At 44.5% G+C, this 26,806-nt stretch overlaps 1 protein-coding gene across 7 annotated transcripts in view; it reads left to right on the top strand.

The window, feature by feature from the left end:
* Positions 1 to 19,276, top strand: part of LOC116988371 (transcription elongation factor A protein 3-like) — a 39,371-nt gene extending 20,095 nt beyond the window's left edge. For 3 of the 7 annotated variants that reach the window (XM_033045020.1, XM_033045021.1, XM_033045023.1), the window contains 8 exons: positions 2,441 to 2,518; positions 5,114 to 5,185; positions 7,191 to 7,333; positions 10,601 to 10,657; positions 12,535 to 12,689; positions 14,374 to 14,520; positions 16,809 to 16,880; positions 17,539 to 19,276. In XM_033045020.1, the coding sequence (XP_032900911.1) occupies positions 2,441 to 2,518; positions 5,114 to 5,185; positions 7,191 to 7,333; positions 10,601 to 10,657; positions 12,535 to 12,689; positions 14,374 to 14,520; positions 16,809 to 16,880; positions 17,539 to 17,547 (733 nt within the window). In that variant the 3' untranslated portion in view covers positions 17,548 to 19,276. The remainder of the gene's footprint in view (positions 1 to 2,440; positions 2,519 to 5,113; positions 5,186 to 7,190; positions 7,334 to 10,600; positions 10,658 to 12,534; positions 12,690 to 14,373; positions 14,521 to 16,808; positions 16,881 to 17,538) is intronic. The other 4 variants (XM_033045022.1, XM_033045024.1, XM_033045026.1 and 1 more) reach the window with 2 other exon arrangements.
* The last annotated feature ends 7,530 nt before the right edge of the window (positions 19,277 to 26,806 follow it).

Raw genomic sequence — 26,806 nt, 5'->3', positions numbered from 1 at the left:
ACATCTGAGTACAGACTTCAGATGTAACAGATTGGTGAATCAGTAAGATATCTGGCAGTGAAAAATTAGAGCAGAGGGATGTGAAGTTGTTATGTTTTTGTTGAGAATGAGGAAAAGCAATGTGAACTAAATGGTACAATTTTGAAGTGAATGCAAGATCGGGGATAACAGATAGTGCCTGCACAAAGGATGTTAAGGTACCAGCACAAATTTGGATGGTTATTTTAAATGGAATTGGGACCATTCCTTAAATAAATAGTAGATAGAATGGAGGATGGAAAACTCTCTTTTTGAGATTTTGGGTTTAGTGTTGCATTTAATTATGTTAGTATAATGGGGGCAGCACGGTGGCGCAGCGGTAGAGTTGCTGCCTTAACGCCAGAGACCCAGGTTCGATCCTGACTACGGGTGCTGTCTGTACGGAGTTTGTATGTACTCCCTGTGACCACATGGTTTTCCCTGGGTGCTCTGGTTTCCTCCTAAGATGTACAGGTTTTCAGGTTAATTGGCTTCGGTAAAAAAAAGCACATTGTCCCTAGTGTGTGGGATAGTGCTAGTGTACGGGGATCGCTGGTCGGCATAGACCCGGTGGGCTGAAGGGCCTGTTCCAATACTGTATCTCTAAACTAATCGCAAGGTACAGTGGCGGAGGGATAGAGAGAGTGGGAATGCCAGGGCTACCTAATCCCTCTCCCACCCAAGTCGCACTAGCTTCTCATTTTCACCCGACAAACAGCTTACAACGGCCTGTTTCCTTTATCATAGTTACTTTTTTGCATATCTTTCATTCATTGTTCTTTATCTCTCCACATCGCTGTCTATATCTCTCGTTTCCCTTATCCCTAACCAGTCTGGAGAAGGCTCTCGACCCGAAACGTCACCCATTCCTTCTCCCCAGAGATGCTGCCTGTCCCGGTTACTCCAGCTTTTTTGTGTCTATCTTCGGTTTAGAAGCATAGAAACATAGAAAATAGGTGCAGGAGTAGGCCATTCGGCCCTTCGAGCCTGCACCGCCATTCAATATGATCATGGCTGATCATCCAACTCGGTATCCTGTACCTGCTTTCTCTCCATACCCCCTGATCCCTTTAGCCACAAGGGCCACATCTAACTCCCTCTTAAATATAGCGATTGAACTGGCCTCAACTACCTTCTGTGGCAGAGAATTCCACAGATTCACCACTCTCTGTGTAAAAATTTTTTTTCTCACCTTGGTCCTAAAAGATTTCACCTTTATCCTTAAACTGTGACCCCTTGTTTAGCAATGTTACAAAATTTTGAGATTTTAAAAATCAAGTCTGTAAATAAAATAAGTTTAATTTGACACCTAATTCACTTTCATATCTCAAGTATTTAAAAAGTTATGGCCATTTTCATACTCGGAAATGAGCATCTTGTTCCCTATTGATTTTCTATGGACATAACAAAAAAGCTGTGATCGTGAACAGTCAAAAGCCCATAACTTTCTTAAAAATTAAGAGAACTGAATGAAATTTTCAGTTATCATAGAGTGAAGCATTCTGAAACAAATATAAAATAATCTTACTTGGATGACCTGAAATTAAAGCATATAATTAGTTAGTTACCTAATTGTAGCTAATTTCAGATTTCAATTACTAGATCTAAACATCTATCCATTTCTTAATAAATGATTAACATTTTTAAATAGCCTAAATGTCGAAATAATATTCACAAATAATTCACAATAAAACATGATTTTTAAATCTCATTTACATTAATTTATAGATCAAATGGAAGGAATTTAGTGCTCAATTGCTGTAAATAAATGTCCATTTAAATCAGCTTTCCAGTGGGTCCCTGTGGAACGCGCTGGTTTAGAACGTTCACATTGCGGTAGATTTGTGCCCCAAATGCCCAGAAAAATACTGCGGGATATAATGGGCCCAAAATGAGCTACTCGCAATATTAAACTTTGTATAAAGGGATCTTTAGAAGCCCTTTTTAATGTAAAAATAAGCTACATACCTTCTGTGGTTTGCTCTATGGGACCCTGCGGTTGCTGGCGGTCGCGGGTTTAGAGATTGATTTTTAAACTACTATAACTATTATACGAGGCCTTTAAAACTAATAATAGCTTTTGCGACGGGGTCTTCCAGCGATTTTTCGTTAATAATTAACTAGGCTGAACATCTTCGATTTGAACAGCTTAGAGAAAATCGCGTTTTAAACCCGCCCCCTCTAAACGGCGCCAAAATCGCGCACACCCGCAGCGACAGATTTTCAACGACGCTTCAGGTAGGCTTTGCAACATACCTACCTTGTTCTGGACTTCCCCAACATCGGGAACAATCTTCCTGCATCTAGCCTGTCCTAACCAGCATCTGCAGTTCCCTCTTATACTAAACTCAGTTGCTGACACTAGTGCACTGGCACTATAGCCTTCAATGCCTTGTATGTGATGTGATGTATCTATCCACAGGAAAGATTCCTCAAGTTCTATGTCACCGATGACCCTCTCTCCAGCATCAAGGAAGAACTCCACAGACAAAGAGGAGAGATAGTAAATAACTTGACTAAAACAGCAGGGTGCCAATTTTAAATTATTTGACCAAGCTTTTAATGAAACAATGACACAATGCTAATATTGTTAAAACAAATTAGTTTAGTGCAGTTTAGATTAGTTTAATGTCATGTGTCCAGTCAAATGCATTTATACTGTAACTTTAATTATTAAGTCTCACCTCTAAGACGAAGGCAGTAGTGTATAATGCCTCTTCTTTCTCATTGTGAGGAATACAAGCTGTCAACCCCTTTGTTGTAAAATTGGTGGTCGCCTTTCAAACCGATGCAAATTTATTTAAAAAAAAAAGGCATTTAAATTTATTCATGAATAATTGGACAATGAAGTGATTTGCTATTCCTCGTGATGTGCAGGGGTTTGTTTTTGCTGCCATCTGTTCTCCATAAACAGTGTGCTTATTCAAGGCTTCTGCCATCCCCATTATTCCAATCCCTTTGCTTTCAGCAAACTTTTATTACTGAAGCCTTGCAGAGATAATCAGATGGGAAACCGAATACTTAATAGCAGTAAAGTGTGGGTGGGGGGAGTGGATGTTGGTGTGGGAATCCTGCCACACAGCGGTAGAGTTACTGCCTGACAGCACCAGAGACCCGGCTACGATCCCGACTACGGGTGCTTGTCTCTACTTTCTCCCCGTGACCTGCGTGGATTTTCTCCCAGATCTTCGGTTTCCCCAACACATTCCAAAGACGTACAGGTTTGTAGGTTAATTGGCTCAGTATAAATGTAAAGAATTGTCCCTGGTGTGTGTAGGGTAGTGTGAATGTGCGGGGATCGCTGGACTCGGTGGGCCGAAGGGCCTGTTTCCGCGCTGTATCTCTAAACTAAATTCATTTCAATGATTTGTTGGTGCTTGTCTCGTGCAAGGAGAGTCCTCTGTCGACACATCCCGATGACACAACACTATTGGAGCTCATATTCCCGATTGCCAGCCAACTCCGCCTCTTCTGTCTCTATAAGCTTAGACATTGAGGACCGGTGCTTGAGTCTTGTCCTCACTTGACCTGCAACCAATATTGACCTTCAGTGATCTCTTGATTTCAAGTCTAATACTTCGGAGAAAGGATGCAAGACGTTTAGTTGCATGAAACATCCCAATAGGTTCCTCTAAACCATCTTTAAATGCTTCGCATACAATAATAAGTTAGGTTCTTGCAGCTTATTAATGCAGGCATTAGAAGCCATGTAGAGGTGCATTTGTTCAAGAGGGGATTACTGCAGTTGGGTCCCCAGTCTGCCAAGATATGGCCACCAGAATTGAGGATTTAGTTTAGTTTAGAGATACAGATCGGAAACAGGCCCTTTGGCCCACAGTCCGCGCCGACCAGTGATTCCTGTACACTAACGCTATCATACACACGGTAGGGACAATTTACATTTATACCAAGCTATTTAACCTACAAACCTGTACGTCTTTGGATAGTGGGTGGAAACCGGACCACCCGGTTTAAAACCAAAGCAGGTCATGGGGAGAACGTACAAACTCCCCACAGATAAGCACCTGTAGTCAGGATTGAACAAGGGTCCCTGGTGCTGTGAGGTAACAACTCTACTGCTGTGGCATCCTGGGCGATGCTGCCCTGGGCGATGATGGAGACTAACATAATGCTGGAAATGGATAATAAAAGCGGAAAATCTGGAAACACTCAGAAATAACGAGTCGTCTCTGAAAATTCACAGAGATTGACTCTTCCAGTGCGTAGGAAGGAACCGAAGATAGACACAAAATGCAGGAGTAACTCAGCCGGGGCAGGCAGCATCTCTGGAGAAAAAGGAATAGGTGACTTTTCGGGTCGAGACCCGTCTTCAAACTGAGAGCCAGGTGAGAGGGAAACTAGAGGGTTCCACGCCGCTGAGGACGTCCCGCAGCCCCGACGTCGGACTTACAACACCCCGGCGAGCGGTCCTGAACATCGGGCCGCCCGTAGCGGCAACTGCGGAGGGCACGGGGAGGCCCTGACCACGGGGAACAATGGAGGAAGAGACTGACTTTGGTGCCTTCCCACACAGTGGGAAACTTTGATCCTGCTGTGTGGGGATGTTTTATGTTAAACCCTATAGAGTGTTGCGTCCCTTATTTTTATTGTATGGCTGTATGGGAATTTCATTTCACTGTGTCATCTGGCACATATGATGAATACATCTCTCTTGTATCTTGTAAATGGTACAGAACCAATCAGAGCTGGATCCGACGGCCAAGGAGCTCACAATGGTCCATTGTTGGCTGTGGAGGAGGTGATGAGGGGTACAAACAGTGAAACTAGCAGTGAAACGTATCTTTCAGCATTGCTTTCATCAAAGCAATTTTTGGCCCTCCATTTACAGCCAACCTGTGAGATTCTTGGACGTTTGGTTGAGCTTGGTCATGGCTGTGATGAACACTGATGTTAATCTGCACCAGTTAACTGGATTGTTTTTATTGGGGTTTGGCTGATTTGGATGCAGATTGAATCCCATGAAGTACATTTTAGAAAAAAACAGTATTAATTAGGCAGCGATGGCGTCAAATCCCCAGGCAGAAGGAATGGTTTAAAGTGAAGAGAGCTAAAGTGCAACTCTTTTGCATCACAGAGAGTTATTCTGCAAACCTTTGATCACTTTGGACCTGTCGAGAAAACCTTCAACAGTTATGAAGGATGAAAGGTAGGTATTGTCATATCACTCAAGCAGAAAAGCAATAAAGACTTAAATGGGCATTGTTTCATTTCTCTTATATCATTCTCTTCACTCACGAGTATGTTTATTCTTCCCAGTGTCGACTCTCTGATGTTTCTTTGTGGTAACTCATCAATTAAGGTCATAAGATCAAAAGGATAGGAGTCGTATTAGGCTATTTGGCCCATCAAGTCTACCCCGCCATTCAATCATGGCTGATCTATCTCTCCCTCCTAACCTCATTCCCCATAACCTCTAACACCTGTACTAATCAAGAATCTATCTATCTCTGCTTTAAAAATATCAAGTGACTTGGCCTCCACAGCCTTCTGTGGTAAAGAATTCCACAGATTCACCACCCTCTGACTAAAGAAATGTCTCCTCATCTCCTTCCTAAAAAACGTCCTTTAATTCTGAGGCTGTGGCCACTCCCACTAGTGGAAACATCTTTCCCACATCAACTCTATCCAAGCCTTTCACTATTCTGTATGTGACTACTCTTTGTGCCTTAGAGTGAGGAAGCGTTAATAAAAATGAACTGCAGATGCTGGTTTATACCAAAGATAGAGGCACAAACTGCTGCAGTAACTCAGTGGGTCAGGCAGCATCTCTGGAGATAATGGATAGGCGACGTTTCGGGTTGGGACCCTTTTTCAGAACGTGTTAAGGAAGTGTTAAAATGGTTGTGTAGGAAGGAACTGCAGATCCTGGTTTACACCGAAGATAGACAAAAAATGCTGGAGTAACTCAGCGGGTCAGGCAGCATCTCTGGAGAAAAGGAATAGGTGACCTTTCGGGTCAAAACTTCTTCAGACCGATCCTACTCCTTTTCTCCAGAGATGCTGCCTGACCCGCTGAGCTGCTCCAGCATTTTGTGTCCTTGAAGATGGTTGAGTGATATGTAAGAGTGTGATTGCAGAGGTCAGACTTATATGTTGTTCATATTATATTGTGCAACTTAGGGGGATTGATGATCGATCAGGATCAATCCCTTTCTCCCAACCCTGCATCCATCCATCCATCTGCATCTCCTCACCAACTCTGCAATGCACTTGCTGTCCTTCCTTCAAAAAACAACGAGGAACTAGGGCGGCAGGGTGGCGCAGCGGTAGAGTTGCTGCCTTACAGCACTTGCAGCGCCAGATACACAGGTTCGATCCTGACTACGGGTGCTGCCTGTCCAGAGTTTGTACGTTCTCCCTGTGACCTGCGCGTGTTTTCTCCGGGAGCTCCGGATTGATCCGCACCCCAAAGATGTCCAGGTTTGTAGGTTAATTGGCTTGGTATAATTGTTAATTGCCCCTAGAGTGTGTCCTGTCTCACTTAGGCGATTTTTTGGGCGACTATTTGCTGTCGTAGGTTGTCGCCAGGTGTCAATGGTGAATTCCATTAAAACTAGTCCCTGGCAGTTACCTAAAGAGTCGTCTAAGTGGGACAGGCCCATTAGTTATTGTATAGTTTCAGTTGCTCATTGCCTGCAGAGGGGAATTCCCCATTCATTGTATCTCGTGCAACCATTAATGTTCCAACACAGAGAGAGATGCATTGTGACCTACTCTGTGTCATACAGAGTAATCTTGGGGTCCAAGTCCATAGCCCCCCGAAAGTGGCAACACGTGGATAGAATGGTAAAGTAGACTTATGGTATGCTTGTCTTCAGCAGTTGAGGCGTTGACTGTAAGAGTCGGGAAGTCATATTGTGGCTTTATAGGACTTTAGTTCGGCCACATTTGGAGTAATGTGTGCAGTTCTAGTTGCCTGTTTTGCAGGAAGGGTGTGGAGACTTTGGAGAAGGTGCAGGAGAGATTTACTCGAATGCTGCCTGCATTAAAGGGCATTAGCTTTATAAGGAGAGGTTTTCTTATCTGCTGCAGGTTGGAAAAAAAGTGTTCGGCACGGACTTGTAGGGCCGAGATGGTCTGTTTCCGTGCTGTAATGGTTATATGGAAATGTAATTGATTGGTCTTCTGATGCATGGTTTCTGTTTTAACAGTGGCAGTGGCAGTAAAGTGACGATGGATTCACCATCTTCCCCCACCTTCTCCTCGCCAACGATTCTTCCTCCTCTCCTGTCAACTGGGGAGAACATCCGTGACAAATGCATAGAGTTGCTGATCGCTGCTTTGAAGACTGATGGTAAGACGTGTCGCTGTATAATAAGATTCTCTCTAGCGATGCTGCCTGTCCCACTGAGTTACTCCAGCATTTTGAGTCTATCTTCGGTTTAAACCAGCATATGCAGTTCCTTCCTACACAATAACGGAATGTTGATTGCCTGCCTGCTTTAGCATGAATTGAACAGCAGCTGAAGGTGGCAGTGTATTGGGAGTAGAGACTAGGAATGGAAAAGATCCACCTTGCGCAAATTTGAAGACTGAACCAGGACAATCTTGATAACAATATAACTTATAAATTATGAATCTTCTATTTACTTTTTTAGTTTAGATTTGAGGTACAGTGCGGAAACAGGCCCTTCGGCACATCCCTGCACACTAACACTATCCTACACACACTAGGGACAATTTACATTTTTACACCATGCTAACTAACCTGCAGACCTGTACATCTTTGGAGTGTGGGAGGAAACCGAAGGTCTCGGAGGAAACCCACGCGATCACAGGGAGAAGGGACAAATTCTATACAGACAGTGCCTGTGGTCAGGATCGAACCTGTGTCGCTGGCGCTGTAAGGGAGTGAACCTGCCACTGCCCCACAGGCCACCCATAGTTATGATATTCAGATTATTTTTTTTGGTTAATCAATAAAACAAGGAACTTGCATAAATAGTGCCATTCACATCTTTGGGATGTCCCAAAAACATTTTACAGCCAAGGACAGACTTTGTATTGTATTGTATTGTATTGTATTCAAATTTATTGTCATTGTCTCAGTTAGAGACAACAAAATGAATTTCCCTTACAGGCAGTATCATAAAAATAAAAATAAATAAATAATAATAAATAATAAAACATATTAAAAATAAAAATAGAATTTAAAAAAAAGCACAAACACAGAAAGTCCACGACACAACATAACACAGTGGCACCAAGGTGAGGAAGGCACCATAGTCCAGCCAGCCTCCCCTCCGTTCTTCCCAGATGTTCACTCGTGGTCGAGGCCTTCCTAGCACCCGCAGTCGCCGCCCACAGCGTGTTAACAGACGATGTGCGTTTAAAGGCACCGGGCCTGTACTCGCTGGAGTTTAGAAGGATGAGGAGGAGAGACTTCATTGAGACTTACCGAATAGTGAAAGGCCTGGATAGAGTGGATGTGGAGAGGATGTTTCCACGAGTGGAAGAGTCTAGGACCAGAGGCCAAAGCCTCAGACTAAAAGGATATTCATTTAGAAAGGAGATAAGGAATTTCTTTCGTCAGAGGGTAGAGAATCTGAGGAAATTATTGCCACAGACAGCCGTGGAGGCCAAATAAATTGAGTTTTTTTAAGATTCTTGACAGATTCTTGATTAGTAAGGGTTTCAGAGGTTATGATGCGCAGGCAGGGGCATGGGGTTGAGAGGAAAAGATAGATCAGCCACGATTGAATGATGGAGTTGACATAATGGGCCAAATGGCCTAATTCTGCTCCGAGAACATCTGCACTTATGAAGCGTTGGAGTTACTCAGCGGGTCTGACAGCGTCTCTGTAGAACAGGGATCGGTGATGTTTCGGGTCGGGGATTATTCTTCAGAATTGACCTGCTGAGTTACTCCAGCACTCTGTGTTCTTTTTTGTAAACCAGCATCTGCAGTTCCTTGTTTCGACACTTAACACCCACTGTTGTTCCAATCAAAAAGAAGGATATGTACAGCCAAAATGCACAGAGCAAGATTACCCAGCTGGCAATTCCCTCGCTCTGAGCGGCTTATTTGTAACATGAGAGAATCGAGGGAGGGTGTACGGAGAACTGGGTGAACCTGGAGGAGATGTTTACATTTACCAAAGACTTGTCGGTGAGCTACTCTGTGGCACCCAAAACTGTCAGTCCGTGCTGTGATGATGTAACTGTCGGGGAGATTAGAATTCTTGACCTGAACTTGTGCAGTCAAGTCAAAACCAACATCGGATCTCCCTGATTCCAGATGTCACTGAAATATGATCTGCTACAAGGTACTCCGGTTTCATCGATGTTACTTTTTCAGTAAAAGGTACGATAATTGAATGAAGAGTTTGGTTTGGTGATACAGCACGGAAATAATCCCTTCGGCCCACCGGATCTGTGCAGACCAGCGATCCCCGCACACTAATAGCCCTGTCCCACTGTACGAGTTCATTCAAGAGCTCTCTCGAGTTTAAAAAAAAATCAAACTCGTGGTAAGCACGGAGAATGAACGCAGCTGGTACGTCGGAGCTCGGGGACGTCTCTTTGCGGCTCGTAACGCTAATGGCAGGTACTCGGGAAACGCGGTAAGCTCGGGAAGACTCGTGAAGATTTTTCAACATGTTAAAAAATGTCCACGAGAGCCCCGAGTACCTACGAGCGGCCATTACCGTAAATCTCCGAGTTCGAATCAGGGCAAACTCGGGAGAACTCTTGAATGAACTCGTACAGTGGGACAGGGCTTTAACGCTATCCTACGCATTTGGGACAATTTACAATTATAACAAAGCAAATTAACCTACAAACGTGCACGTCTTTGGAGTGTGGGAGGAAACTGGAGATCCCGGAAAAAACCCACACAGGTCACAGAGAGAACGTGCAATCTCTGTACAGACAGTATCCGCAGTCAGGATCAAACCAAGGTCCCTGGTGCTGCATTGGGCCTTCCCCACTCGGGCGCCTCTTTAGGCGACTGCCAGGGACTAATTTTAATGGAATTCACCTGGCGACAACCTATGACAATACCTACGTCAACCCATGACAACCTACGACAGCAAAAATTGTCGCCACTGTAGCCGAAACATTTTCAGACTTTTGCGGCAGTCGCCTGCAGTTGCCCAAAACATCGCCTAAGTGGAACAGGCCCATTAGGCAGCTGTTCCACCGCTGCACCACTGTGCTGCTCCTGCGGTTGCTGTAGCTTGCTGGCAGCCCATGGGCTGTGGAAACACATGGATATTCCAACTTCTAATTTGGGAACGATTTACAATGAGGCAACACAGTGGCATATAAGTAGAGCTACTGCCTCACAGTGCCAGAGACCCGATACGATCCTAACCTCGGGTCGGTTCTCCCTAGGACCGTGTGAGTTTCTTCGTGTGCTCTGGTTTTCCTCCCACAACCCAAAGATGTGCAGGTTTGTAGGTCTGTAAATTGCCACGTGTGTAGGGAGTGGAGGAGAGAGTGGGATAACATGATAACAAGGTGATCGATGGCCAGTGTGCATTCAATGGGCCGAAGGGCCTGTTTCCACGGGGTATCTCCAAACTAAAAAACTAAACTAGTGTGTATTTTCTTTTTGCAGATGACTACAAGGACTATGGCGCCAATTGTGACAAGATGGGTTCGGAAATTGAAGTTTATATCCTTTCTTGTTCATCAGTAATAATGCTGTTTCTGAAAGGTGTCAGAAAATCAAAGAAAAGTTAAACAATTATATTACATTGTTCTCTTCACACCAGCGCTGCCTCTCAAAGCTCTCTGCAATCAACAAGCATCTAGTTACTGCAGTAGCTATAAGATCGTAAGAAAAAACACAAAGTGCTGGAGTAGCTGAGCAGGTCAGGCAGCGTTGCTGGAGGACTTTGATAGGTGACGTTTCAGGTCGGGACCTTACTTTAGACTCGTAAGAACGTAAGAAAATTGCATATAGAACAGGCTTTGAATACCTCCTGTAACCTGTCAAGTTATTCTTATAATAAGGCTCGTACAACGACGTAATCGGAGTCTGTCTTTATTTAGCAACTCTGTACAGCAGCAGCAGGCTCGTGTGCATGCCCGTGCATTCCCTCACACACCCCCCGGGGTAACCACCTCACATCTGGTTACGACCCACAGCGCCAACTTCAGGCCGGATGCCGTCACTGCAGCCTGACCACTGGCAGCAGCGCCCCCTTCCGGTTACTACAAAATAAAGGCGTTCCTTACACTATTATTCCATAATACCACATCTCCCTTTCTTTGAGAACAAAGGGTGGACTACCTTTGTCTCTGCAGGCCTTAAGGGGTTTATTCTGCCCTTTTGCTGGAAGACCTGTCCCTGATCTGTCCCTGTTTCAAGCATGCAAAGTAGAAATAAAATAACTTGCGCGTTACCATACTGTGAACTATTACTTTAGCAGGCTGTGTTCTTCAAAACTTAAACTCTCAGGTTTCAGGTAAATGTAACAGGTTTAGCAGGACAATTTCACAATCACATTTCACTCTCTTTTTCTTTACTGTAGAAAACAAATCAATAAATCACCAATCAAGTCTCTTCGGCTTTCTAACCTCTCTCCCACACCTGGTCCGCACAGTCTCTGTGGTGGGGCCCTCTCTGCTGGGTGATGTTGTCACTGGTGGAGCTGGCTCTGGTGTAGGTGAATCTTCTCCCACCGGTGGCTCATCAGCGTCGACTACCCCACTGTTGGTCTGCAGCGGCACCAAGTGATGCCGGTTCCTCCTCAGTGTGCCCTGAGGCACCTGGACGATATACGAGCGAGGGGTATTGTGTGTAGATAGCACTGTGCCCTGGACTCGTGCATCGGTGATCCACACATCCTCCCCAGGTACGAGTGGCTCCAGATTTCTCGCTCCGTGCCTCTTGTCGAAGGATCGTGCGTCGTTCCTCCTCTTCTCCCTTTCTTTGCCCACTGGCAGCAGCGCCCCCTTCCGGTTACTACAAAATAAAGGCATTCCTTACACTATTATTCCATAATACCACATAACCTGGACCTCACAAACCTCCGAGGCGGAGAATTCCACAGAGTCACCACCTTCTGCAAGGCATTCCTACTCGGTTTTGAATGGCCTTCTCCTAATCTTGCAACTCCATCCCCTTGGTCAAGGTGTTTCCACTAGTTTAGTTTAGAGATACAGCTCGGAAACAGACCCTTTGGCCCACCGAGTCCGCACCGCCCAGCGACCCCGATACATTACCACTATCCTACACACACTAGGACAGTTTACATTTATACCAAGCCAATTAACCTAGAAACCTGTATGTCATTGGAATGTGGGAGGAAAGCACAGGTCTTGGAGAAAACCCACGCAGGTCACGGGGAGAACGCACAAACGTTGTACAGACAGCACCCGGAGTCGGGATCGAACCCTGGTCTCTGGCGCCATGTCAGCCTAAGTGCAAACATTTTGACACGTTCCTTGTGTTTCCATGCATTTATGTTTCGTGTCGGGCGTTGAAAATGACTTGCCGCTTTCACGTTGCTTCTAATTCCATTCTATCTTGCTTAACCACGTCACCTATCCACCAGGAGTTTCAAAAAACAGACATGAAGTACAAAAACAGAGTCCGAAGCAGAATAAGTAACCTGAAAGACCCAAAGAATCCTAATTTAAGAAAGAATGTGTTGTCTGGTGCGATAGATCTCCTCCACTTTGCAAGGATGTCTGCAGAGGTGAGATTGCATCAAGGGATGAGTTAATGTATGGAATGCAAAATAACACGCTATTTTCTTCCAATCAAAGGTATATCAAGTTACCCTGACCTATTTGCTTCTATTTCCTGTAGAAATAAGGAACTGCAGATGCTGGTTTACAAAAAAAGGCGCATAGTGCCGAGTATCTCCATAGCATCCCTGGAGGACATGGTTTTGGGTCGGGACCATCTTCAGACTTCTCCAGCACTTTGTGTCTTTGCTTCTATCTCCTATTCAGCAACAGAATACGGGTTATTAGCATGGCTCAGCATGTATGGGTGTAGTAGTTAGCATGGGTATGGGTGATTGCTATGGGTTATTAGTATGGGTCAGCTCTGGTCATGTTGAATATGGAGCAGATCTGGGAGGCCGCATGAAAATATAGTGGTGAGCTGTGTCTTTTTGGACTACTCTGGACCATCTTGTGAGCACTACAAGCAAGCCGAGGGACATGGTGATCCTCATCAGTAAATCTGAGTCTGGCAGTGTTAAGATTAGCAGGCTGAATCCTTGGGCAAGGTAGCAGGGTAAGCAAAGGGTAGATTGGGCCCAATTCTCCATGTGAAGTTCAGTTTATTTTAGTTTAGAGATACAGCGTGAAAACAGGCCCTTCGGCCTAGTTCATGATGTTTCCACTAGTGGTAAAATCTTGACGTTTTCCTTGCGTTCTCAATGCGTATATGTTTTGTTTACGGCAATGGCCCGCAAGTAGCCGTGTAATAATGAGCAGACAACCTGTCCTACTGATGCATTCCATCACTTTCCACATTGTGCTGGTTGGTCTGACAATGCATGACAGGACGTTTTTGCATTGAAATAAGTAAATGTGAAAGTCCTGGATAGAGTGGTTGTGGAGAGGATGTTTCCACTAGTGGTGAAGTCTAGGACCAGATCTCATAGCCTCAGAATTAAAGGACGTTCCTTTAGGAAGGAGATGAGGAGGAATTTCTTTAGTGAGATGGTGGCGAATCCATGGAATTCATTGTCACAGAAGGCTGTGGAGGCCAAGTCAGTGGATATTTTTAAAGGAGAGATAGATAGATTCTTGATTAGTATGGGTGTCAGGTGTTATGGGGAGAAGGCAGGAGAATGGGGTTAGGAGGGAGAGATACAGGTAGTGTCCACATTGTATTTTCTGTCTGCGTTCGTTTTGAATGTGTGGGTTTGTTGGTTGGGGGCTTCTGGACATCTGAATTTCCCTGAGGGGATCAATAAAGTATTTATTATTATTATTATTAGATCAGCCATGATTGAATGGCAGAGTAGACTTGATGGGCCAAATGGCTTAATTCTGCTCCTATCACGGATGACCTTATGAAATGCTGGTCTTTGAACTACATATCCCACAATGCCTCATCCAGTACATACCCCACACATCCTCTGATCTGAGCCCATGTTTATAGTTCAGTGTGCTGATGTTGTGTGGAGCTAAGCTGAGGTGAAGATCTCAACCCTATCATCCTTTCTCCAAAGATAGACACAAAGTGGTGGAGCAACTCAGCGGGTAAGTCAGCATCTCTGGAGAAAAGGAGCAGGTGACCCTTTGGGTCGGAAGCCTCCTTCAGGCAGATTGGACAACACTTTCTCCAACAGGGGGCATTTGTGGAGTTGTGTCACGTTCTAATAGTTTGACTGTCACTCTTGTCAACTTGTGTCTCTGCAGGAGATGGCCAGCGATGAGTTGAAGGAGCTACGCCAGGTGATAACTAAGGAAGCCATTAGGGAGCATCAGATGGCCAAAACCAGCGGTACCACGTCCAGTCTCTTCCAATGTGGGAAATGCAAAAAGAAAAACTGTACCTACAACCAGGTATGCAGGCATTTTTACAATAAAATCCATCTGCCAAGCGTCACTGTAATGTGTACAAGAAAAAGATTGAGTGCAGAAGATAAAGCTATAGTCTGAAATCACATTCAGCCCAAGTGGATAATCCATGTCAATAAAAATGTGCAGGAGTAGGCCATTCGGTCCTTCGAGCCAGCACCGCCATTTATTGTGATCATGGCTGATCATCCCCAACCAGTTCCTGCCTTCTCCCCATATCCCCTGACTCCGCTATTTTTAAGAGCCATATCTAGCTCTCTCTTGAAAGCATAGAAACATAGAAACATAGAAATTAGGTGCAGGAGTAGGCCATTCGGCCCTTCGAGCCAGCACCGCCATTCAATATGATCATGGCTGATCATCCAACTCAGTATCCCGTACCTGCCTTCTCTCCATACCCTCTGATCCCCTTAGCCACAAGGGCCACATCTAACTCCCTCTTAAATATAGCCAATGAATTGGCCTCGACTACCCTCTGTGGCAGGGAGTTCCAGAGATTCACCACTCTCTGTGTGAAAAAAGTGTGAAAAGCATCCAGAGAACCTGCCTCCACCGCCCTCTGAGGCAGAGAATTCCACAGACTCACAACTCTCTGTGAGGAAAAAGTGTTTCCTCGTCTCCGTTCTAAATGGCATACTCCTTATTCTTCAACTGTGGCCCCTGGTTCTGGACTCCCCCAACATCGGGAACATGTTTCCTGCCTCTAGCGTGTCCAAACCCTTAACAATCTTATATGTTTCACTGAGATCACCTCTCATCCTTCTAAACTCCAGAGTTTACAAGCCCAGCCGCTCCATTCTCTCAGCATATGACAGTCCCGCCATCCCGGGAATTTACCTTGTAACCCTACGCTGCACTCCCTCAATAGCAAGAATGTCCTTCCTCAAATTAGGGAAATTCCTCAAACCTCCTCCCTATGTCCCCACCATCATAGAAGCTGTTCTTCAGCCATTTTTATTTTGTGCCACATGATAACAAGAAACAGTTGATTGGATGCAGCAAACATAATTGGCCTCAAGAACTTATCAGCGAGAGTGCTAAAGACCTGTGCTTGTCGGCACAAATTGATGATTGAAAGATGCAGCATGGAAACAGGCCCTTCGGCCCACCAAGTCCATGCTGACCATGGATCACCTGTTCACATTAGTTCTATATCCCACTTTTGTACCCACTCCCTACACATTAGGGACAGTTTGCAGAGGCCAATTAACCTACGAACCTGCACATCTCTGGGATAGAGCCATAGGGTGGAAACAGGCCCTTCATCCCAGCTTGCCCACACCAGCCAACATCTCCCAGCTACATTAGTCCCACCTGCCAGCGTTTGGTCCGTATCCCTCCAAACCTGTCCTATCCATGTATCTGTTTAACTTTACTAAACGTTGGGATAGTCCCAGCCTCAACTACCTCCTCTGGCAGCTTGTTCCATACACCCGCCACCCTTTGTGTGAAATAGTCACCCCTCTGATTCCTATTAAATCTTTTCCCCCTTCATCTGAAACCTATGTCCTCTGGTCCTCGATTCACCTACTCTGACCAAGAGACTCTGTGCATCTACCCGATCTATTCCTCTCGTGATATTATACACCTCTATAAGATCACCCCTCATCCTCCTTCGTTACTCAATCTCTCCCTATACTGTAGCTCAGACCTTCTAGTCCTGGCAACATCCTCGTAAATCTTCTCTGTACCACTTCCATCTTGACAACGTCTTTCCCATAACATGGTGTCCAGAACTGAACACAATACTCTAAATGTGGTCTCACCAACGTCTTATACAACTGCAACTTGAGCTCCCAACCCTTACACTTAATACTCTTGACTGACGAAGGCCAATGTGGCACAAGCCTTTTTGACCACCTTATCTACCTGTGACTCCCACACCTGGGATGTGGGAGGAAACCCACAGGGTGGACATGGAAACTCCACACAGACAGCACCCGAGGTCAGGATCGAACCCAGATCTCTGGTGCAGTGAACTGTACATTCAGCATCAACAATACATAGGGAACTGTTTAGACACATTAAGTCTTACCCCTATGACCGCGTGGGTTTCCTCTGGGTGCTCCAGTTCCCCCCCACACTCCAAGGATGTACAGGTTTGTGAGTTAAGTGGCTTGTAAGTTGTCCCTTGTGTGTGTGTGTAGGATAGAGTTAGTGTGCGGGGATCACTGGTTAGCACGGACACGGCGGGCCGAAGGGCCTGTTTCCAATCTGTATCTCTAAACTAAACTGATTTAATGAAGATGTTCTTTTGTAAATTCTCTGTACAGGTACAAACACGCAGTGCTGATGAACCAATGACGACATTTGTTTTATGCAATGAATGCGGAAACCGCTGGAAGGTTTGTTTTGAGATGATTTCTCTCCATTCGTTTCCCCGTGTTTATTTTATTTGTTTAGTGTTTTCATTTGTCCCTCTATCTTTTCTTGCAGTTCATTTCATTTAGCCCATCTGTTTCATTCCATGCGTTCATAAATGAACTTATGAATGTTGAAAGTATGAGTAACTTATCATGTGAGCAGAATTGGGCCATTCGGCCCATCAAGCCTACTCCGCCATTCAATCATGGCTGATCTAGCTCTCCCTCTCAACCCCGTTCTCCTGCCTTCGCCCCGTAACCCCTGACATCCCGTTTTCTGCCTTCTGCCCCGTTCCTCCTCCCTATTCTCTCCGAGTTGTACTGGCTCATCCTTCATGGATGGGGCACTTTCTTGAGAGTGAGTGTTGATGTGTCCTCCGACCACAAGGATTTTCTATAAGCCCATTCCCTACCCCATCCTCTGTGGATATGCATTCTCCACTGGGATCATGAATTGTGATCATGGTCAGGAATGCCAGACAATAGCAAACTCCTCCTGGAGTCTGGTGAAGATTTCTTCCTCTTCCCTCATTCTATATTTTTTGCCTTATCTCTGCGGACCACTGCTTTATTTTCTCTGGGGGGGGGGGGGGGGGGGGGTTTATATGAAACTAAAATATTTCTATATTTTTTATTTCAGTTCTGCTGATTGATAATATTGAAACATTCTTCACTACAATTTAAGCTCGTCTTTTCAGAAGAGGGAAAAATGAATTCTAGCAAAGCCACAGATGTTTATGGTGCTTCTCTCACTTTGCTTTCCACTGATTCAAGAGCAAGTCGGTTCCTAATCAATTCTGCTTTAAGAACTGAACACCCTCTGCAGCTTTAGTTGCAGTTGTTTCTTTTGTGTAAGGAGGTGTCGATTTTGGAGATTAAAACAGAAACACTTAGGAGGTCAGGCAGCATCTGTGGAAGGAGAAGCAACTATCTTTTCAGAGCTGAATCATTAGATCTTGTGCTTCAGGTCTGAAATATTGACTCAAACGCTACCTGAGCTGTTAAGTGTTTTGAGTATCTTCGACTATGTCACATCTCTAGTGTCTTGTTTGTAGTTTCAATGTAGACTTCACGGACCCATGCTGTGAAATAGAATCAAATCATTTGAAATACTGTACAGAGCCTAATTTTGTGGTGTTTTCAACATTAGGAAACATTTTACATTGTTAATTATTTCCAGGCCTTTGCTTAAGCTGGACTTTGAAGATTAATTTTTTTATTTGGAGTAACAAGGAATTTATAATGAGAAGGATTTCTCATTCTTAAAAGGCATTTTTTTTTTTAAGGTTTGCAGAATTAAAAATACTTCAACTGAAATTGATATGTTTAAAAATTCTGTTTGGATTCAACTCTCTTCAGTCATCAATAATAAGAAACTAATCGCATTCTCGCAGGAGAGTACTGCATTAGTTTAAGCCCAAATCATTTATTTTTGTAGCTCACTGTTCACTTGTATTTATTTTTAAAGAGGGTGTCCTTGCCTTAAAGAGTCCTTGTCTTCTCCTCCAAATCACCTCCCATTTCAAAAACTTCTCCATCTACATGCTGTAAACCTTTGTTGAGCTGCTGTTTCATGAGCTACAGATATCCTTCATTATCTTGTAGACACAGGCACCTGCAAATGCTGGTTTAACAAAAACACCCCAGGTGCTGGAGGAACTCAGTATTTCTGGAGGAAGTGGATAAGCAACGTTTCAGTCGGGACTCTTCTTCAGACTGAAGAGTCTAAAGACGGGTCCCAACCGGAAACGTTCCCTATCCACGTTCCCCAGAGATGCTGCCTGACCCATTGAGTTACTCCAGCACTTTTTATGCCCTCCATCATCTGGCTGGAGAAACAATTCTTCAGTGATTAGCTCGTGGAAGTCACAAAGGTGTCAGAACTAAATCTAATATATAGGAAGGAACTGCAGATACTGGTTTAAACCAAAAGGCTGGAGTAACTCAGCGGGTCAGATGGTATCTTTGGAGAAAAGGAAAGGGTTGAGACTCATCTTTGGATGGGAACCTTCCCGAAACGTCACCTATTCCTTTTCTCCAGAGACGCTGTCTGACCCGCTGAGTTACGTAAATAAATCTAATTCTTACTTGCATCCAGATAATAAAAGTTGCAAAACAGGGTCACCAATTTACTGTGAATAGAATGGTCAACTCTGGCTAGGTGGATTCCTGTAGGTTTTGTTGTATTTCTACCACCTATCTCTCCATCACCACCACTCCGCACAAGTGGTGCTTTACTTTCCCTCAGCTCATCAGAGAGTGAAGAGTTTCCATTATTTAGTTGAATGCTTTCAATATTTGAATCGCCCCCCTCCTGCAACATTTCTTGTAATTTTATAACTAATAAACAAAGGTATTCATAGAACATTGCAAACAAACCATCAATTTTGTTGTTTAGCTTAGAGAAACAGCGCAGAAACAGGCCCTTCGGCCCACCGTGTCTGCGCCGACCAGCGATCCCCGCACATTAACACTATCCTACACACATTCGGGACAATTTTACATTTATACCGAGCCAATTGACCTACAAACCTGTACGTCTTTGGAGTGTGGGAGGAAACCGAATATCTTGGAGAAAACCCACGCAGGTCACAGGGAGAACGTACAAACTCCATACAGACAAGCACCCCCAGTCAGGATCGAACCTGGGTCCCTGGCGCTGTAAGGCAGCAACTCTACCACTACGCCACCTTGCTCTCATTTTTATTTTCACCTAAAATTGCGTAAAGAAACCTCCTTAGATTTGCGTTTGACCCCTGAATAATCCCTGTGTAGACAATTGTCTGCTAAAAACAGAGCTAACAAGTCCTTGCCTGAGGTAAATATTTTAGATGTTTGATGTGAAACCTGTGTTTCGTTTCCTGAGAACTGTTTCCCCGGTAATGTTACTGAGTTGGTAAAAAATTGAATCTTTGATTTGTTTTTTAAAATGTAGATTATTTTTCTCCTCTTCAAGCCAGCTTGAAATGTTTGTACTCAGTAACTTAGTGATTTGTACTTGCACTCAGCCTGTTTCAGATATGAGTGTCAACAAATTAAATAAAGCAGCTTATATCTTTTCCATTTTATTTTGAGATAGTATTTTCCTTGTGAACATTTTAACAATCAGTGGAATTAATCGTAGATGGCTAGGCAGCTTAGCGGTGCAGCTGGTAGAGTTACTGCTTCACCGGATCCCAGTTCAACCCTGATCTCGGGTGCAGTCTATGTGGAGTTTGCACATTCTCCAGGAGGCTGCAAGGGGTGCCTCTAGAATCACTTCCCTCGGGAAGCCCACCAAATCCGTACCGACCAGCAATCCCCCAAACAGCAGCACTATCCTACACACTAGGGACAATTTAACCTACAAACCTGTACGCCTTTGGAGTGTGGGAGGGAACCGGAGGACCCAGAGAAAACCCACACGGTCACATGGAGAATGTACAAACTCGGCACAGACAGCACCCGTAGTCAGCATCGAACGTGGGTCTCTGGCGCTGTAATGCCCCTGTCCCACTTAGGAAACCTGAACGGAAACCTCTGGAGACTTTGCGCCCCACCCAAGGTTTCCGTGCAGTTCCCGGAGGTTTTTGTCAGTCTCCCTACCTGCAACCTCCGGCAACCACCTGCAACCTCCAGGAACCGCACGGAAACCTTGGGTGGGGCGCAGTCTCCAGAGGTTTCCGTTAAGTTTTCCTATGTGGGACAGGGGCATTAGGCAGCAACTCTACCGCTGCGCCTCCGCACTGCCCTCATTCATCTAAACAACGTGTGGGTACCAGGAGTTAATGGCCAATGTAAATTGCCTGGTAGATGATAAAATCTGGGAAGATAATGGGATTAGAGCGAGTTTGTATTTGGTGGTTTGTATGGAATTGGTGGGATGAAGGACCTGTTTCCGTGCTACATAACTGAGAGGTTCTCACCATAGTCAAATATTGCGACATGTTAAAAGACAACCATGTGCCCAAACTGATATCTTCGCACACCTTCGCTCAGTCTGCCTGGACCTACCTAATCTCCCAGTCGCCAAGCACCTCAATTCCCCTTCCCATTCCTACACTGATCTTTCTGTCCTAGGCCTCCTCCATTGTCAGAGTGCGGCCCAATGCAAATCGGAGGAACAGCACCTCATATTTCACTTGGGGAGCTTACAGTCCAGTGGTATGAATATTGATTTCTCTAACTTCACCTAACCCAAACTCTTTGAATCACTTCCCTCGGGAAGGCCACTCCGGACTGTCAAAGCTGCCACAGCCAGACATAAAAACAATTTTTTTCCACGAGTAGTAGCTCCACTCAATAACCAAAAATCTGTAGCCTCTTGCTCTTGTATTTTATTTTAATTCACATGTTTAATCAATAATGCTTTATTATTAATGTTTAATGTTTTATGTATCATTCTTAATTGTCCCTGTATGTCATGTTGTCACTTGTGGGCGGAGCACCAAGACAAGTTCCTTGTATGTGAATACTTGGCCATTAAACTTATTCATTCATCCCCTCTCTCCATCCCTCCCCCACCCAAGTCTTACCAGCATCAAAGTCATCTTGTTGAGTCTCATTGTGACTCGTTTTCACCCAGCTCACAGCTAACAATGGCCTGTTTCCTTTATCATCATAACTTTTTTGCATATCTTTCATTCATCTGTGCCATAACTCTCTACATCAGCATCTATATCTCTCATTTCTCTTTCCCTGCCTCTCAGTCTGAAGAAGGGTCTCGAGCCGAAATATCATCTATTCCTTTTCTGTAGAGATGCTGAGTTACTCCAGCCTTTTGTGTCTTTCTTTGATATATGTTGTTATTTATGCTCCATAAGTCTCTTCCCATTCTGCTTCAAATTGCCTTTCAGCATAAACTTTTATTCTTTTTTTCCCTTATCTAATTTCCCATGTTAATGCCGTTATACAGCTTGCCAACAGAAATGCGTATCGTCAACAATTCCTTGGGGTAGAACATTAAAAATGTAGCAGCCTTTTTCTTAATTCATTCCTAAATTGTCGACTGTTCCTTCTGTGTTGACGGTTCCACACTCGAATAAAACATCCTGAGGGTATATACTTCATCAAGCCTGAGAAGAATTCCATGTTGCTTTTGAATTAAATGGAGCATCTTCTTCACGCGTTTGATGCAGCAGAAGTTATGTAACGGCCTCCAGGTGCTGTGGCCAGTTAGGCCTTCCGCATTCAGATGCAGCAGGGTGATGCCATCCGGTTCGACAGCCCGGCCTAAAAAGGGCGCATGCTCCGGGTTGGCGCCAAGCCGCAGCGACTGAGGTTGCATTAGGGCTGCAAGCTGTCTCTGTTTGTTGTCATTCGCCTGACTGAGGTCAGTTGGTAGGGATCACCATGGGGAGGTCGACAACATGAGCCATGTTGGAGCATTAATGCTAGCAAGCAGTCGCTATGCAGATAAACTCTTATAATTATAATAATAATAATAATAATAATAACTTTATTTATAAAGCACTTTAAACAACTGCAGTTGCCACAAAGTGCTGTACATGAGAACTCATGAACAAAAAGCTATTACAAACAATTAAAAACCATTAAAAACCGTAAAATGAAGGACTATAAAAAACACACTAAAAATTAAAAGACATTAAAAGCACTAAAAACAGGAGCAATGCCTCAGCCAGTGTCGAAAGCCAAAGAATAAAAATGTGTTTTTAGGGAGGATTTGAAGATGGACAGTGAGGGGGCCTGTCTGATGTGCAGCGGCAAGGTGTTCCAGAGTGCCGGAGCAGCAACAGAAAAAGCTCTTGTACTGCACATTCCATTATATAAATTACATTTTTTTCCCTTAAACTTAAAAACAACTCGATGGGGCATCATTGGATGACCTTCTTATCCCAAAACTTAAATCTGTTCAAAGTTAATTTAAGCCCCTAACAAAGCCAAGTGCTTCCTCACTTTATGTGCAGGAAGGAACTGCAGATGCTGGTTCACACTGAAGAAAGACACAAAATGCTGGAGTAACTCAGTGGGTCAGGCAGCATCTCTGGAGAAAAGGACTTCTTCAAACCCTGGCTCCCTACTTTAGGCAGATGCCCAAAAGCTTGGTTACATTTTATGTGTTGAGAAGTTTCATAAGGGATGGGATAGATAAAGAATGAATCATTTAGGAAGAGGATTCTATAGCTTGGGGTCCAAGTGGAAGGTAGAAGGCTTTAGCAAACCAGTTGGAGCCATAAAGAATGTGCTGCGGATAAGGAAACTGCAGTTTAGTTTAGTTTAGAGATACAGCACAGAAACAGGCCCTCCAGCCCACCGAGTCTGTACCGGCCATCGATCCCCGCATACTCACACTATCGTACACACACTTGGGAAAATGTACAATGTTACCGAAGCCAATTAACCTACAAACCTATACGACTTTGGAACGTGGGAGGAAACCGCAGCACCCAGAGAAAACCCACGCAGGCCACGGGGAGAACGTACTAACTCCATGCAGACAAGTGTCCGTAGTCAGGATCGAACCCGGGTCTCTGGCGCTGTAAGGCAGAAACTCCACCGCTGCGCCACCGCACCGCACTCGTAATGCTGGACACCTGGTAACTACTTGACAACAATGATAATTGTGAAACTAGGGTGTTGGCAAATGGAATAATTGTACTATTTTGACTCGGTCATAACATATATTTAATACATCTTCTTTGCACATTGATTATGTGATGGCATGACATTTATCTGTACCAATATACCGAACTCTTCACAACACCATTGTAACCATTAGTCAGCATAACCCTGGAGCATGTGCAACAATTAGACGTCGTAAAACTCACGGTAAACTTTTACATAGAACAGTACAACACAGAGGGGGAGGTTTACCAGAATACTGCCTGGATTAGAGGGTTTCAGCTACAGGGTGAGGTTGCATAGACTTGGTTCCTTCGGCCCACAATGTTTTACGCCGAACATGATGCAAAGTTAAATTAGTCTCCTCCACCAATACAAGATCCATATCCCTCTATTCCTTGCGTTTCCATGTGCCTATCTAAAAGCCTCTTAAACACCGCTGACGTATCTGCCTCCACCACCATCATTTGTGGCAATGCATTCCAGGCCCCCAGCACTCTTTGTGCCAAAAACATATAACCTGCTCCACACATCTCCATGAAACTCTCCGCATTTTGCTTTTGTAGCTCCCCCCCCCCCCCCCCGCAAATTGCACAACGGCTACTGTATATACATATATATATTTACTGTTCCATTATTCTGTGTTCGCACTTCTGGGTGAGATACTAACTGCATCTAATCTACTTGTACACTGCACAATGACAATAAAGTTTGAATCTAAATCTATGTCCTCTAGTGTTGGACATTTCCACCCTGGGGGAAAAAAAAAGTTTTGATTGTCCTCGTAGTTTTATATATTTCTATCACATTTCCCCTCTAGAAAATAACCCATGCAACCTCTCCTTGTAGCTGGGAACCCTCTAATCCAGACGGTATTCTGAGAAACCTCCTCTGCATCCCCCCTCCCCAAAGCCTCCACATCGTGCGTGTAGAGGGGTGACCAGAACCGCACGCAACACCCCAAATGCAGCCTAAAGGGCCTGTCCCACTTGGCGATTTTTTCGGCGCCTGCCGGCATCATTGACTGACGTATCGGGTCACCGATAAAATTAGCGGCGTGATGCGGCGGTGACGTGGCGTGATGACGTATGAAGCGCGGTGTTTTTCCAAGTGTCGCAACATTTTGTGTTGACACAGAGTTGACGTGGAAAAGCTTTTCCCACTGAGAGTAGGGAAGATTCAAACAAGGGGACATGACTTGAGAATTAAGGGACTGAAGTTTAGGGGCAACATGAGGGGGAACTTCTTTACTCAGAGAGTGGTGGCTGTGTGGAATGAGCTTCCAGTGAAGGTGGTGGAGGCAGGTTCGTTTTTATCATTTAAAAATAAATTGGATAGTTATATGGATGGGAAAGGAATGGAGGGTTATGGTCTGAGCGCAGGTATATGGGACTAGGGGAGATTATGTGTTCGGCACGGACTAGAAGGGTCGAGATGGCCTGTTTCCGTGCTGTAATTGTTATATGGTTATTGTTATTATATTTTTTTAGTCGCCGCTGGATTTTGAAATGTTCAGAATTTTTTGGCGACACTGATATGACGCAGTCGCTGAAAAAATCTTCAAGTGGGACAGGCCCTTAACCAATGCCTTTTAGGGCTGCATCAATTGGAGCCTTCTTTTCTTGAACTGAACAATTAAGGTAGAACTGGTTATTTTGAGTCTCTATCAAGACGCTGCACAATCTACATCACCAATGATTAATCTCAATGTTAAGTTATATTTATTTTATTATGAAGACATTATTTACAAATATTTTTGTACCATTACACGTACATATTAATGTACTTACATTTAATTGTAGGCAATTCTGTTCCATTACAAAGAGAAATGTCAACATAGATATGTGTTCAAGAAGGAACTGCAGATGCTGGAAGATCGAAGGTACACAAAAATGCTGGAGAAACTCAGCGGGTGCAGCAGCATCTATGTAGCAAAGGAAATAGACGACGTTTCGGCCCGAAACGTCGCCTATTTCCTTCGCTCCATAGATGCTGCTGCACCCGCTGAGTTTCTCCAGCATTTTTGTGTACCTCCTGTCAACATAGATATTTGGCTTTTCGAGGTCTAATTTTTAGGCACTAAGCTATCTCCAAAATAGCTTACAACAAGCACTACTTGTACTGTTTCTAAAGTTTCCAAGGTTGACTGTTGAATAGTGGCTATGAAAGTTGTCCACAACATGGTAGCACTGACTATTTCATAAGTGATAGGAGCAGAATTATCCCAATTGGCCCATCAAGTCTACTCCGCCATTCAATCGTGGCTGATCTATTTCCCCCTCCTGACCCCATTCTCCTGCCTTCTCCTCATAACCTCTGACACCCATCCTAATCAAGAATCTATCTATCTCTGCCTTAAAAATATCCGTTGACTTGGTCTCCACAGCCCTCTGTGGCAAAGAAGTCCATGAATTCAATAGACAATAGACAATAGACAATAGGTGCAGGAGTAGGTCATTCGGCCCTTCGAGCCAGCACCACCATTCAATGTGATCATGGCTGATCATCCCCAATCAGTACCCCGTTCCTGCCTTCTCCCCATATCCCCTGACTCCACTATCTTTAAGAACCCTATCTAGCTCTCTCTTGAAAGTATCCAGAGAACCGGCCTCCATTGCCCCCTGAGGCAGAGAATTCCACAGACTCACAACTCTCTGCGAGAAAAAGTGTTTCCTCGTCTCCGTTCTAAATGGCTTACCCCTTAGTCTTAAACTGTGGCCCCTGGTTCTGGACTCCCCCAACATCGGGAACATGTTTCCTGCCTCTAGCGTGTCCAAACCCTTAACAATCTTATATGTTTCAATAAGATACCCTCTCATCCTTCTAAACTCCAGAGTGAACAAGCCCAGCCGTTCTCAGCATATGACAGTCCCGGGGAATGAACCTTGTAAACTTACGCTGCACTCCCTCCCGGATCCACCGGATGGTGGAATTCACATGGTTTAGCCTAAAATGAAACGATACATGCTGTCAAAAATAACCATGTGGCAATATGAAAGTTCCAATCAGTCCTCGCGTATGACTGTTGCAATGCAGGAAACACAGCAGCTGATCGGTACACTGCAAGCTCTTGCAAACTGCGATGTGACAATGATAAGCTAATCAGCTTTACTGCTGCTGGCTGAGAGATAAGCAATAATCTCGTCTCTGGGAGAAAACTCCCACCTTCTTTCTCGAAATAGCTTAGTAAGATTGTTATTTCCTTCCATGTGAGGATGGAGAGGGTTTCAGTTTACCACAAAGTGCTGGAGTAACTCAGCGGGACAGGCAGCGTCTCTGGAGATAAGGAATGGGCGACGTTTCGGGTCGAGAATCTTCTTCTTCTGAAGAAGGGTCTTGACCAGAAA

The sequence above is a fragment of the Amblyraja radiata genome, chromosome 27 (genome assembly GCF_010909765.2).
Source record: "Amblyraja radiata isolate CabotCenter1 chromosome 27, sAmbRad1.1.pri, whole genome shotgun sequence".
In the NCBI taxonomy this organism is placed as follows: domain Eukaryota; kingdom Metazoa; phylum Chordata; class Chondrichthyes; order Rajiformes; family Rajidae; genus Amblyraja; species Amblyraja radiata.
The sequence above is the reverse complement of the archived record's forward strand: the minus strand, read 5'-3'. Positions and strand labels throughout refer to the sequence as shown.